The following is a 14,469-nucleotide window of genomic DNA, read 5'->3' on the forward strand; positions in this document are numbered from 1 at the left end:
TGAGCTTCACTTTCTTCCAGACCTGAAAAGGCGCCTGTGCAGACTTCTGACCCAAATTAAACACATGATCTTGAGCGCAATTTCGAGATGGGCCTTGTAAAGATGAATTGTTGGGCAGCAAGTTTCAATTCTTTTTACTTTCGTCTTCCATAGTTCTCTTAGCAGTTACAGTGATGAAAAAATAATCTTACTCCCACTCACTTGGTTTCTTGCTGCTTGGCCCGGTATTCATAGGCCTTCACCGCAACTTTATAGAAATTTTATTTATTTATTTTTTAAAAACCACTGTAAATGTAGTAAAAAAATTAAAAACTAATTGTTACAGGTCTTCCACTTATCACCACTCACAAGTATTGTATGAACCAGTAAGCGAAAATGTGCGAAATCCTAGCAACGGGTCAATGATGAGAGAAAGATATTACGGTGGGTTGGTTAAATTTTCTGTCAGTTAAGCTGTTTGTATCTTATGGCTGTGCAATAATAGTGGTGGAAGAAGCGTAAGGGGGGTGGTATGTGTGGATCCGAGTCTGTAGAGAAGACTGACAAATTCGAACTGAGTAGAAATTAGAATAAACAGCAAATAATATGCTGATCATTCTAATTGTATTTAAATTGTGTGATTTAAAAGTGAAACTGAGAAATACAGCAGCAGTAACTGATAGCATTAGTTACTATACATACAACCTGAGTGACATACAACATCAGTTAATAAAGTTAAGAGTTAAGCAGCGGCACCTTGTGTGATTATTAAACAGTAACCACAAGAGACCAGAAGTAAGAAGTAAATAAGTTTTCAACGCAAAATTTTTGATATTTTCTGCGGTCTACTAAAAATGACTTCAGGATCGACTGATCGACTGCGATGGACATCCTGCTGTAGCCAATCAGAAAACATATGGGTTGGAGTAAGTGGCACGACGTGTTTTTACAGGCATCTAGTTGAAATTCTCTCTCGCTGAGACAATGGCAACGGCTACTGCTGTGAGTGTTAGAAGGCATCAAACAGTGATAAGGGAAGCAGAACTCCTTTTTCTGCAGAATTAGACATGTCATTATTAACAAATGGGGTGATGCATGAGATTTATACTTTTGGCAGAAGAAGTAATGAGACAGAACGATGTGTAACTCTTGCAGTCTATAACATCTTAAATCATAACTTCAGTCTCGATATTAGAAATGTGCAGCATGAACAGTATTTCAAATGTGCTATATGAACATATATAAATAACATGATTAGTGTGGGTAGAAACCCCACTAAGAATATGCAGGATACATTTAAAAGGCACGTTTTTACTTGCAAGCAGATGCGTGGTTGACAGCAGTGACATAGATGGTATGACTGGTCAAACGTCACAGGGCAGTAAGATAGTGAAGACACTCACAGGGCTAATAGTAGTAGCATCGATACAATTCTGCAAATATACTACACCATTTAAATACATGGATATGTAATATAGAAAGTAAGATAAAACATGTGGAAGACATGACTTTGCAATGCACAAGTTTAGTTTAAATTGGATTACATTTATAACATTAAAAAAAAATGCTTCATATTAATTATTTATATAGATATTCACATTACCTGGTTTTTCAATGGAAAATGCATTAATCCAATGCTGTATAATAACATTCTTTACAAATTATTAATGTGTAAACCGTTATGACTTTTTGACGGCTAAGAAATACTACAAAAAAATATTTCATAATGGGCATAATTATATTTTTGTAACAGACAAATAAATGCCCTTTAAATTGTGCTATAATACTTTATGTTTCTGTATATTATAAACAAAACCCATGCATTTAAAAATGATGCAGATGCATTTTTTTGCAGTACAGTGTCTGTCTTGGTGCCATGCCCTCCTGAAAGCCTTGGCAGAGTGACAGATGTGTTTTTTGGGGTAGGCTCTAGCATAATAATAATAATAATAATAATAATAATAATAATAATAATAATAATAATAATAATAATAATAATAATCTCCTTCAATTTAAAATCACAATCTAGCTTGGAATGAATTTTTCAGAGGAAAAGTTTTACTATTTTTGTGACAAATGTATTTTTTTTAAATTCTAAAAGCTGAAGTCAGTAGAGTGCAAAATTTAAATCCAAGATAGCCAACGGCAGGGGAACTGTAGTCAAATTTGGTGTGTAAAAAAGCATTTTTAAATGTTTTAAAATTAAAAAAAAAAAGAAGAAGAAGAATTTCAGATATGTTTAAGTTAAGTAACAGCTATTGATAATAACCTATTTGGGGTTTTGTTTGTTGAACTCTAAAAAAAAGTGTGGAGAAAGAGCGAGTCGCGGCAGTACAGTGAGTCGCATGTCAGTGAAAGTTGCTTCAGGAAGAAAACTTTAGTTAAAAGAACTAATGCATATTGCACAGTATGAAAGAAAGTAATTTGTTTACGTAGTACATTGAATTTAAAAAAGGCAAGCGCTATATTAAGTGAACTGCCAACTGGACAGTTAGTAAAGATTTACTGGACCCAGAACCTGAACTGTGTTTTAAAAGAAGAAAACAAAAGTCAAATTCTGAGAGAGGTTCTCTAGTCTCATACATGCAGGGGACAATGTGATGTGTGCCAATAGGGAATGCTAGACTTTGCCTAAAGGAGAGAGATCTAAATTTACTACACCTCCTGTCCTCACATTACACTTTGTGTATGTTACATAAACAACCTAATCTTCTTCACTGGCCCATTTCATTTTTTTCACCTTGTTCTTTTTTGGACATGGTGAAAGCCATAATGACCTAGCGTGAACTAATCTATCAGCAAATTTCACACTGGACCTTTTATCTACTGTATATTGAATCTGTATCCATTTTAGTATTGTTTCTAATTGTGGACAAGAGTCTATGATTGTTCTGGGGTTTCAATATGTCCTCTTAGAGCACAATGCATTGGGAAATGATGAATGATATAGGCCGCAAAACAATTTTGTTCAGCTTGTCAACCCAGAAGGGAAGTAACTTGTTGCGAATGTCTTCAGTTCATCTCAAACAACCCATATGTAACTGACTTGTATACTACGCATTGCTTAAAAGCATGTAAGCAATTCATCTTGTATGTCAAACAGAAAAAAATACATTCTGTGTTCTTCATGTAAGTCTTTCCCTAGAGAAACCCTTCTGAATAGTGATTGAGATGAAAAGAGTTATATACATCTGTCAGAAACCTAAAAAGTATGTAAATGGGCAATGAACTTTTAAAGCTTCCACAGTCTTATTGCACAGCATCATAATAAGTAAGAGACTGTTAACTTCAAGCTTACTGGACTACAATAACAAGAGAAACATATCTCTTGTACAGTATATTATTAAATATATTAAAGACATTCTTCATAATTCATTATTATTATTATTATTATTATTATTATTATTATTATTATTACTCATTAGAAGACATAAGGTTGCAACACTGCATTTATACAAAATAAAATGGGATTTTAAATCTAACAGCTCGGGTTATTCATTTATTAAAAAAGGTTTAATAATTCAAATTATTCTTAGAACACTGTTATTTACATGATCCCTGTGTGGTTAAAGTTATATACCGGTAATACTGGAAGTTACCAATTTGACGTTAATTACATCTGATCTATCTATCTATCTATCTATCTATCTATCTATCTATCTATCTATCTATCTATAATAGTGTTACATACAGTAGTGTTGGTCAAATAAAGTAGTTATTTACTGTATATTAGTTGCCTTTTATACTATATTAAGTATAGATCTATTAGAGAGATGTTTATGAATAAATAATAGAGGTCGTATGAATTTTATGGCTAGAGTTAATTTCATATTGATTTGAAACTGGCGGAATAGCAGACAGTATGCAGCAGAGTCATGAAGGTTTAACATGGGAACAGATGTCACTGACTTAGAAATTCTCAATTAATCAATAGCTTTAGTTACTTATCATTGTGTGTGCCCTTATCCATATAACCATGTGTCCAACAATAAAATACTTTTCTCAGTAATTATCATATACAGTATCAATAGGCACACCCAACTTAATGCTACTTGGATCAGTAAATGAATGCACTGGTGCATAATTTCCCTCTATGTTAATAATAAACAATAAGCAATAAAATAAGTCACAGCTCCAGCATGACATACAAACAGTTGACCATTAACCAAACATACATTAGGAAATAGGCTATTATAAAATGAAATGCTCAAAATGTAAATCTTCAAAGCATTTTATTATTAGTACTTCCAAACCTCATGGATTACGTTTTTATTTGAGCTCATTGATCTCCTGCTCTTATGAGGATTGTACATTAAAAAACAGTGAGGGTCTTCCACCACCCCACTCTATTGTTTTTTAGAAAGGGGGGGGACGGACGGTTACGAGCTTGGCTGAGCTTTTGTGGCCATCATTTTGGATCAACTGCCAGCCTGGGAAATGACCATTTACTTGCACACTCACATTTCAACCACATAAATATATTTGTAAACTGTGCCCTGCTCCAACCCATGCTGTCACTCTAGTGCTGCCTCAACAGAGAGGGTGCTTTCGATCCGTTGCTAATGGAGTCTTGGCAGCGGCCTGTGATGTACATCTCTATAATAACCGTATTGCAAAAACAAAGCAACCCCATACAATTGGTGAGACAGACATACAGGCATACAAAGACAGACAGACCTGAAAAGACATTATAGCTGATTATAAACAATGGCAAAAAAAAAACTGGCGACATTGCATAATAGTGGTATTACTTCAAATCATATTACATCATTGTTAAGAGCTTAACTAAGAATGTGTATAGCTTGCTTATAATCACTTATAACAGATACCTAAACTAAAATGTTACATTTTTTATGCATGATATAACCATAACCCTCACCATACCTCTAAACCTAAAACAAGCCTCTAAACCTAACCCTTTTCTGCTATAATTGTGTACTTACAGTACATTGTAACTATGCAGAATAACATTGTAATTATGTGTAGGAACACATGTATTTACTATATAACTAATATGTAAATACACAGTAATTAGAGACAATGTAAAATGTTACTGTCAATTACTTTTTCGTCAGAAGACAAGTTATAGCTGCACAGCACTGTACAATCAAATTTGCTTGCTTCCCTTAAAATAATGTATTATTTAACACAAGACCTTTTCATGACATTTTCATTCAAAGCTAAAATAATTAAGCAATATATTACATAACAAACATACCAGAACACCTAATTGTTGCCAACAACAAGGTAGTCAAGTGGTGAAAATAGTAACAATTATTATAGCTTCAAAAGATTGGCATGTTGTACAGAGAAAGCCTGCAGGATATATAGCTGCCTCCCAAACTGTTCAGCTGCACTGGCATACTATAAACCACTATGGCCTGGGTTCACCTGTAACTTGAAAACTGTCAAGCACTGTTATTTTCAATTCTCTATTTCTCATTTCTTACAACATCATCTTCATACCCTGCCAACAAATTTGAATCTGTATAGCGTTAAATGACCAAACAAACAACTGTGTTAGAGATTAATTAAATTTGCACGTGTATAAAATTTATTTGGTATTTTTTAAAAGCCTCCCAGCACGCTATTGATTTAATTCTAGTATAGGTTTTAGGGTTCGAATACATTGGGTGCAATAAAGGTCTTACCAGTTTTTGTTTGGTACCAGACAGCAATGCATTTTAACCAGGGCTCTGGTGCATACACTTAATCACTTTAGTGAAGCATACTCTGTTTCAAAATGAATAATCTTGAATTGCTTCCAATATAACATAGTGTGTTACAGCACTTAATATTTAGTTGTTGTTTTTTTTTTTTAATTACACATTCATGTGCAAAAAGGGCCCTTTTTATAAATGAGCTATCCAGTAATGCACCATTACTTTAGCAAGGTAACCATTCTATCGACTTAGATTGCTGTTATATAATTAGCGCAATATCAGCATTGTTCATGACATCCATAACAAACCTATCATGAAACAAGATTCTATTACTTAACCACAAATCCCCTATCTTGTGTGTGTTACAACCGATTGTGAAACTGAACTGAAACATACACACTCATGAAAAACTCTTTTAAAACTATAGTATAAACAAAATAACAGATTAAACCAATGGTAACTGGTACTATATATTGATTTTTTTTATTTGTATGTATTTCTAATGTCTATATATTCAGCGTCATGGATGAGAAGTAAGGTGGTGTGGTTCCTAAGCATGAAAGAAAGTATACTTGATCTATAATCTGCCCCTGGCAGAGCAACTCTCATACCCATTGCTGTAAATCAATATTTAATAAAAGAGAGAATGAGAGTCCCAATGAAAGAGCTGAAGGGCGCATCCTGTCTAGATTCACATTCACCACTAGAAGATCTTGAAAGAGTTTTCCCTCTACAGATTATAAACATAAATCAAATTGACAGTAATAACATGTGCCTCTTATTAAATCTGAAATAATGTCAAATCATAGTAAAGCAATAAGAGCGTTATTGTTTTTTGTTTTTATTATTTGTGTTACATTTTATGAAATGTCAGTTATCTGTTTAATACAGTAGCTTATAACAGCACCTCCTACACACAGACATACATCACAGTAGAGATCAGCAACTAGGTCTTCTCAATTTGACCCTGCTTGCTTGTCTATTACAGAAAGCTATTGTTTGTCATTTCTTTACACCTCACTAAACATAAAATGTAAGTTAGAGAGGTTCAAACCATTCAACATAGTACTCTTATAGCTACCTTTCTTCTTTTTTTTTTTACACATTGTAATTATAAATAACGCTGGTTAATCAGTGGGGATTAATATCATACAGGATTGAAAAAAAAACAAACAAACAGTTAAAACTACAAAAACATTACAAAATTAAAAATGTAAATTGTATTCTTTTTTTTTTTGGTGATACCTTTTAATAGATCAGCAGTAAAAACCTTTATTGCAATTTCTTATTTGACACAAGAAAAAAACAAGAAACATTTGATTGGCAATGATTGATTGATTTTTTTTTAATTATTATTATTTAAGGGGTAAATATGTTCTTGATTTTTGCAGGATTATGCAGACAAGGAAAAAACAATCGCAAAAGCTCTTGAAGACCTGAGAGCCAACTTCTACTGTGAACTCTGTGACAAGCAATATTACAAGCACCAGGAGTTTGACAACCACATCAACTCATATGATCATGCACACAAGCAGGTAAAATCACTAAGGTTTCCAACCATTGCATTTAAAGACTTCTACATTTCTTTAATTTTCAGAAATGCATTAATATCAGTTGCCCACAGTGTGAGTGTCAGTAATAAGTGTGTCATTTTTTATGGCTATTCTGTTAGTCTAACATAAAAGTTATACCCAAAACTTGGGTTATACATTATTAAATATTAACTCTGTATTATAATTTAATGAACTGAATGTCTTTTACAATGTAGAATGTATTTAGTTTCAAAATTAGATTTTAAATATGCTAATTAGATCGTTTCCATTATTATAAATTTGAAGGGCTGGACATGTCTATTTAATAAAATGTGTTATAACTATAAATCATTAACTTTTATTACTATTATTTATTACAGTCATTCATTAACATAGGTGCAGAGTTTTCTAAAAAAAAAAAAAAAAATACCTTCAGCCAGAAGATGAATGCAAATGTATTGATTTGCTGCTTTATAAACTGTTACATCACAGCTAGCATGCATGATGGATACTCTGGAGTCTACTTTAAAGACTTAAATATTAGCGGATCCTAATACCACCACTCTAAAATGTATAGATATGATATTCTTGATTTTTGCCCCTTAATTGTAAAGATTTTATCTACCTGCAATGTATATTGCTGATGAAAGTTATAACTAACAGATTCATACTGTGTAAATACATTAGTAATACTTTACTTTTTTTCTTAAAAAAAGTAACTTGTTTCCTACCCTTAAAATACTGTATGCATGACATGAGAAAACCACAACCAAACAGGACTTAAACAAACTTTTGCTCATTTATAAATCAATGTCACAAAATGTATCAAGTTAAAGAAGTTTTCTTAAAAACCCATGTACTATCTTAGACCTGTTTTTTTCCCTGTGTTACAAATTTGTAGATAAGATCCTCCATATTTAGCCTCATCAACAAAGGCATTGAACGGAAGCCTGAAGCCTCCAGTTCTTTGCCAGGGAAGCTAAAATAGAAAGGCACATTAGGCTATCATCTATTAATCCCACACAAACTCAGCACTGTGAAACATTTGCATGATCAGATCAATTTAACCCCTATGTGCCTATACTGAAAGGGGAACCATTTGACATGACTAAACTATATCTGATGTGTCTCCCTTGGCTATGAAAGCAAATGACAAAAAATGCAATCACTGGAGCTACTTCAAATAAAAAAAGGTTACAGCACCATACTATGTCATATTGGTTGAGCAGAATATGTAATACTTGTGAAATCTCTGAAATCATGAATGTTAGATTCATGACAAAGTGGTTGAAAGTAAAAACATTGGGAAAGACCCAGTTTATGCCTGAGCTCAATGTTTTAAAGAAAATAGGAACTCCAACCATAGCTTCAATATCTGGGATGATCGGGTTATATGTAACTGCTGTGAAAATAATCCCTTCCCCAAGAATAAGAATCCTTTCCAAATCTGCTATCTAGCATCACTGCCAAGTCTGCCTTCTGCATTACCCAAGCACATTTACAATAGTAATGTAAAATGCACATGAACAGTAAAAAGGGGAACATTAATTAGTAAGGCATTGATTGCTGACTAATACTGTTATAATGTACACCTACTTTAGATTTAAAACAGATTCAGTAGTTACCCCCAAACGTAAGAAGAACTATGTAGCCAAGTATAAATGCCTGTCTAGTGGTGTTATTTTAAATAAATGGGACAATTTCATGCAATTGAACAATCTCATTTGAAACTACTTTTCAGTTAAGTGGAAAATAGAAAATGAAGCACAATATTAGCATGTAAACACCTTTATTAAACAGTGAAGTACTGGGACTTTTATAGGTGCCACACAGCAACATGGTGCTACATTGCATAGTGTTGTATCATCAGAGACTTTTCTAAGTGCAAAAAGGTGATGCCCTGTGATGCCCAAACATTTTGTTAAATGAGAAAAGCTACTTTATGTATGTAACTAAATTCTGTTTTTTGCACTTTTTTTTCCTGTCCGGCAACACATAATGTACTACATATGAAATTCTGGCTTGTGAGGCTGAAGTTTAAAAAAATAATAATAATATGGAGGGGATGGCTTTGTATCATATGTGATACAGAAATGGTCATTACAGGTTAAATGTGAAAGGTTGCATAGAACATTTAGTTTGGCAATGACAATAGTACTATAAAATGTAAGAAAGAATATTTAAAAACACAAGGGGCTACACTACACCTTAAAGTGGCTCTACTGAGAACAGAACTACAGCTAGTGGTTTAAAGTGAATCTTCTTCCCTTGTACAGAGATTAAAGGAGCTGAAGCAAAGAGAGTTTGCTCGGAATGTAGCCTCAAAATCAAGAAAAGATGAAAAGAAGCAGGAGAAAGCTTTAAAACGTTTACATGAGCTGGCAGAACAACGCAAAGAAGTGCGATGGTGAGTCTGTCCTTTGTATTCCTCAAAAGACTGATGTGCTTAACTTTTTTGTTTTACTTTGTACAATATTTACTTGAAGAATGGCTGGACCCTCATTCTAAGAAGATCTATTTGTGTGTTAAACTCATACTACGTGTATTGGGTTCAGCTTCAAAAAGATTTGATTCATGAGTTGTGTAAATAATGTTTTACCAAAGTATTTTTAGGAATACGATATTGTTTGATATTTATGAAATGGTTCTTTACTGCTTTTAAACAATAAGTAAAATTCCATGATATGATAGGCAGTAATGTTTGGATAATGCTTTCTGCCTTTGTTCATTTTTTGTTTGTTTGTGTTTTTTCTGCAGTGCCTCTGGAAGTGGGCCAATGTTTAGGTCAACAACTGTTGCCATTGAAGATGCCTCCAAGCAAGCACCAACACATATTGATAATACAACAGAAGGAATCGAACCTACTGCGGCATATGTGTCACACACAGTAAAGGACTTGCAGGTAGTGCTCCCCAGCCATCATGGACGGATTGATAGGCCTTTTGACAGCAAAGTAAAAAAACAAATCTATGGACAAAAAATTGGATTTTCATTTTCATTTCCAAAGAAAGCATCTGTCAAACTAGAGTCTTCAGCTGCTGTGTTCTGTGAGAACATAGAGGAAGGATCAACGGCACTGGGATTTAGACAGAAAAACAGAGCCATCCCAGGTGACTGGAATCATCCAGGTACTCCTCTGACAGAAAGAGAACTAAATTCTGAAGAGAGACATTGCAACACTGGCACCCAGGAGAAAAGTGTTATCAGCAAATGTACAGCTCCAAATGCGCAGCTCCAAAGATCATGTTATGTGCCTGCTAATGAAAATAACACGGGTGCAGATACAAGTTTGTGTTCAATGCTGACTTACTCTGAGGATCTAAGCCAGTCTTTCTCTGAATTGCCAACGTCAACAAAAGATACTGTAATAGACATAGAACACTCTTCTGATTTTCATGACAGTGAAGCAAGAGAAAGCCCAACTGAAACAGGTGTCCATGTTAGAGAAAAGTCCAAAATGGATGTAACCATTTCAGAAGATGATAGATATCCTGCAGGAAATAGCCCACAACCTGGTGATGAAAGAAGGATTTTTTTGGAGGTAGATTCCTTCCAAATCATGGAAAAAGACACTGACGCAGCAAATAAGAATCTATGCATATTCATAAAGCCAAGTAAACCTTTTGTTCCAGTCTTGGGCAAAGATGGATCAACAGTACTTCAATGGCCTTCAGAGATGCTGATGTATACAAAAACCGAAAAATCTCTATCCTACTGCTGTAATCCCCTCTATTTTGACTTTAAATCATCAAGGAATAAAACTGAGTCAAAAAAAAGCAAATTTAATGCAAATGAAGCTCATGTTCTTCAGGCTGCAGCTGAAGAAGCTCAGAGAACCAATAATGCTTATGTAAGCACATATGTTGTTCATGGAGAAGAAGCACCCAACTGTAATAGTGAGTCCACACATGGCCTCAGTCACAGTCCTATACAAAAAAATACTGATTTTACCAGAGACAATCTAGACCTTCAGGAGCTAAGTGAGGAGTCATTGCTTACATTCAAAAATAGCGATGAGGCAAATGACAGACTCATAAGTGCAGCTGACAGGTCTGAAAAACTAAAAAAGCACAAAAAATTGAGAAAATGTTCAAAAAATTGGAATAATGTGGGTAGAAAAGAGCAGGAGAAAAGCAGAGACTGTGGTGATAGACATGACTGCAGGAGCAGAAAAGAAAGAAGGAAAAGAAAGAGATCCCAAAATCATGATGATGAAACTCAAAAGGAAGCCAATGAAAATGGGACCAATTCTAAGGACTTTCTGAAACAGACAAAATGTAAGGAAGAGGGTGTTGACAAATTTGGAGGGGACACAGCTGAACAAACTCAATCATTAGAAGAGTCAAAGCAATCAAATCAAAATCAAGAACAAAATGACAGCAGCAAAGCAAAGAACATAGCAAGAAGGCAGCCAAGAACAGCAGGTATCTTAAACAGCACAGCAGAGGCTGCAACACTTCTTAATGAAAATGGCTCTGATTATGAAGTGGTACTCAGGAGCAGTGAAAGAAATCTATATAATCCATCAATAGAACAAATGAACTCAACAGGACACTGCTCCCTGTGCTATGACATGCCTTACTCTCAGAACACATGTATTACAGATAGAAGGTCAGTCTCAGATCATAAGATATCCGAACATTTTAGTGATGAGAAATTCTTGTATCAAAGCCAATTATTAAAAAGAAGGCATGGATCTCAAAATGAACAAGAGGTATCCATTCCTAAACGCAGTGCAAACTGTCCTTCATCAGGAAATGATTCATGCAGGCTCAAAAGATCAATAAAGTGGTGGAAACGAGAGAGCTCTACACATTTGGGCTGTAAGCCAAGTAGAAAGAGGAAAAGAAGGAGAAAGGCTTACACAGGAAATCGGGGTTTTGTCTTCAACTGGAAAATGAATAACAAAGATGCATTTAAACCTAGTCTCTGTGTAGATTTATCTGAAGAGACTCCCAAACATGACAACAGATTAGCAAATGCTTTTCCGAACCAAGTTCTAAAAGAGGGGTCTGAGCATCCTGGTGAAGTCGTTGACATAATGAATAGTCTAGAAAATGCAAATCATTTGGTACATCAAGCACCCACTCACAGTTTTCTATTAAGAACACAGGAGCATCCAATTGCAAGATTTTTAGACTGGACAAGTAACACAAACCCAGATAAGGGGTTTTTACATCCACGGTTTAGTCTAACCGAAAGTGCCACCATCTCAAATGAAGTTGTGCCTGAGAGAGAGATTCATCAATCTGAGAGCTGGAACATTGCTGAAGTTAATAAAACAACTCATGTGCATCAGACTGCAAAGGCAAACTTACGAACCGGGAAAGACACTGCCACATCCCAAATGACAACTCATTTTTGTCGATATGATGTCAAACAAGCAAAAGAATATGATACTGTAAACATAGGACCCAGCAATTTATTTCAATACCACCCAAACACCGAGCATCACAGTAATCTAGATCACTTCAGGGTTCAAGATGCAAAACTAAGAAGCCAAGAAGGTTTGAGGTCAGAGCACTTAATTGGGTCTTTCTCTGCACCTCAAGAAGCATTATTGTTAGCCCCCAATGAGATTGATAAATATAAAACACACATGCACATGTTGCATCAGCAGACATTTTCAAGCAAGTTAAAACCAGCCTTGTCTACACCACCCCTTTCTGTACCATCCCCTGCCACTCTGCATCCTCTACACATGCAACAGGCGATGTCATCAACATCCATCACAATCCAGCACACCATCCTTCAACACCATGCTGCTGCACTTGCAGCTACACGTTCCTTCTTTCAGCCACACCCACAGCTCTATCCACAGGTCATCCCATTTTCTCGACCACCTCTGCCTCAAATGACTCTGGCTCCAGGAATGTGTCCAGAAAACTACCCCAGCTTTATTCCCACTTCTCAACTACCAATGGTGGCATCCACATCTCTTCATCCAGGATCTTTGACCTTTCATCCATTATCACATACAACAATGTTTCCACCATTGTTTCCATCACATCCAACTGTCTTTCCAATGCAATCTTTGTTCTAAATATTGCTTTATATGATTTTAACAGACTATTGATTCAATGTTAACATTTATTTATTTATTTATTTATTGTTTATTAGTTTGTTTTGTTTAATCTTTTCTGTCTAAATGTACATTTTCTGTGTTTCTTTAAACAAAACCCAACTATATGTTGTGTGTGATACTTAAAACATCAATTTAAAAATGTCTGAAACTTGATTCTAATCCAGTATTTTAATCCATAACTTTTCAAGTAGTTATAGTGAGAAACAATTTCTCCTTTAATTTCATCTAAGATGTATGTTCTGCAAACTTTCCTTCAAAGGCTTTTTACACTTCTGTGCCACTATTAGATGGACTTTGTAAACCTTAAATTCAGCAGTGAGTGCTATTTACAAAATTGTAACTAGATTTATAAATATCAAATTTAACTATTCAAAACTGATTTTGAAAAGTTAATATTTGTAAATACGACCATATCTAAAACCCCAAACTTGGCAGTATACTTTGTTTGACATGGTTGTTACTCAGAGCAATTTCAACCTATTTCTATTTCCTACAATATGCTGCTTTTTATTGCACATAAAATGCTACATTTAATAAAATATTAATAAAATGTGTTATATAAACCAGTGTATTTGGAAGGTTTTGGTTTGTTATACATCTAAACCTTAAGTAAAGATGTGTTCTGTGTGGGTTCTTTGGATGTTAAAATGAGGCAGATGGATATAATGTTCTATACAATGATTGATGTAATATGAAGACATGTGCTCGCCGTACATGTAATGTGTTTCTATACTTCTTGTAATATTTACTGTAAAATATGTTCCTTTGTTTTTATGTGTGTATGGTACCTTGTATGTATGGAATATTTAGATAAAACTAGTACATTATGTGTTTTTTATATATACATGAATTAAAAAAAAAAAAAAAAACAATATTGTAAGTACCTTTTGTTTCCTGCAATAAAATTAAAAAATAAATAAATAAATAAATAAATGTGAACATATAAAAGTAGAAAGTGTTCTGAGAAATCCTGATGCCTATTAGTAAACATACATTGTCCCAGTGCACGATATCCAGAAGTCCTACATCAAGTCTAGAAATTGCGCTGCTCACTGTAATTCTGCTTTTTTTTTTTTTTTTTATGAGAGAAAATCATTATTTGGTTATGGGCTAAACTCTGGCTGTTGTGGTATTTTAGTTTAATAAGATTGATTAGCTCTCGGTTAAAATAACAGGAAAGATTTTTTTTAAACCGAATACTTAAAACAGT

At 34.3% G+C, this 14,469-nt stretch overlaps 1 protein-coding gene across 1 annotated transcript in view; it reads left to right on the top strand.

The window, feature by feature from the left end:
* The window catches only part of LOC121321944 (zinc finger protein 804A-like), a 98,662-nt gene that overhangs the window by 53,844 nt on the left and 30,349 nt on the right, over positions 1-14,469 (top strand). Inside the window, exons 2-4 of the mRNA XM_041261333.1 lie at positions 7,034-7,177; positions 9,451-9,581; positions 9,932-13,097. Coding sequence (XP_041117267.1) covers positions 7,034-7,177; positions 9,451-9,581; positions 9,932-13,097 — 3,441 coding nt within the window. The remainder of the gene's footprint in view (positions 1-7,033; positions 7,178-9,450; positions 9,582-9,931; positions 13,098-14,469) is intronic.

This window comes from Polyodon spathula, chromosome 10, assembly GCF_017654505.1.
Source record: "Polyodon spathula isolate WHYD16114869_AA chromosome 10, ASM1765450v1, whole genome shotgun sequence".
In the NCBI taxonomy this organism is placed as follows: Eukaryota; Metazoa; Chordata; class Actinopteri; order Acipenseriformes; family Polyodontidae; genus Polyodon; species Polyodon spathula.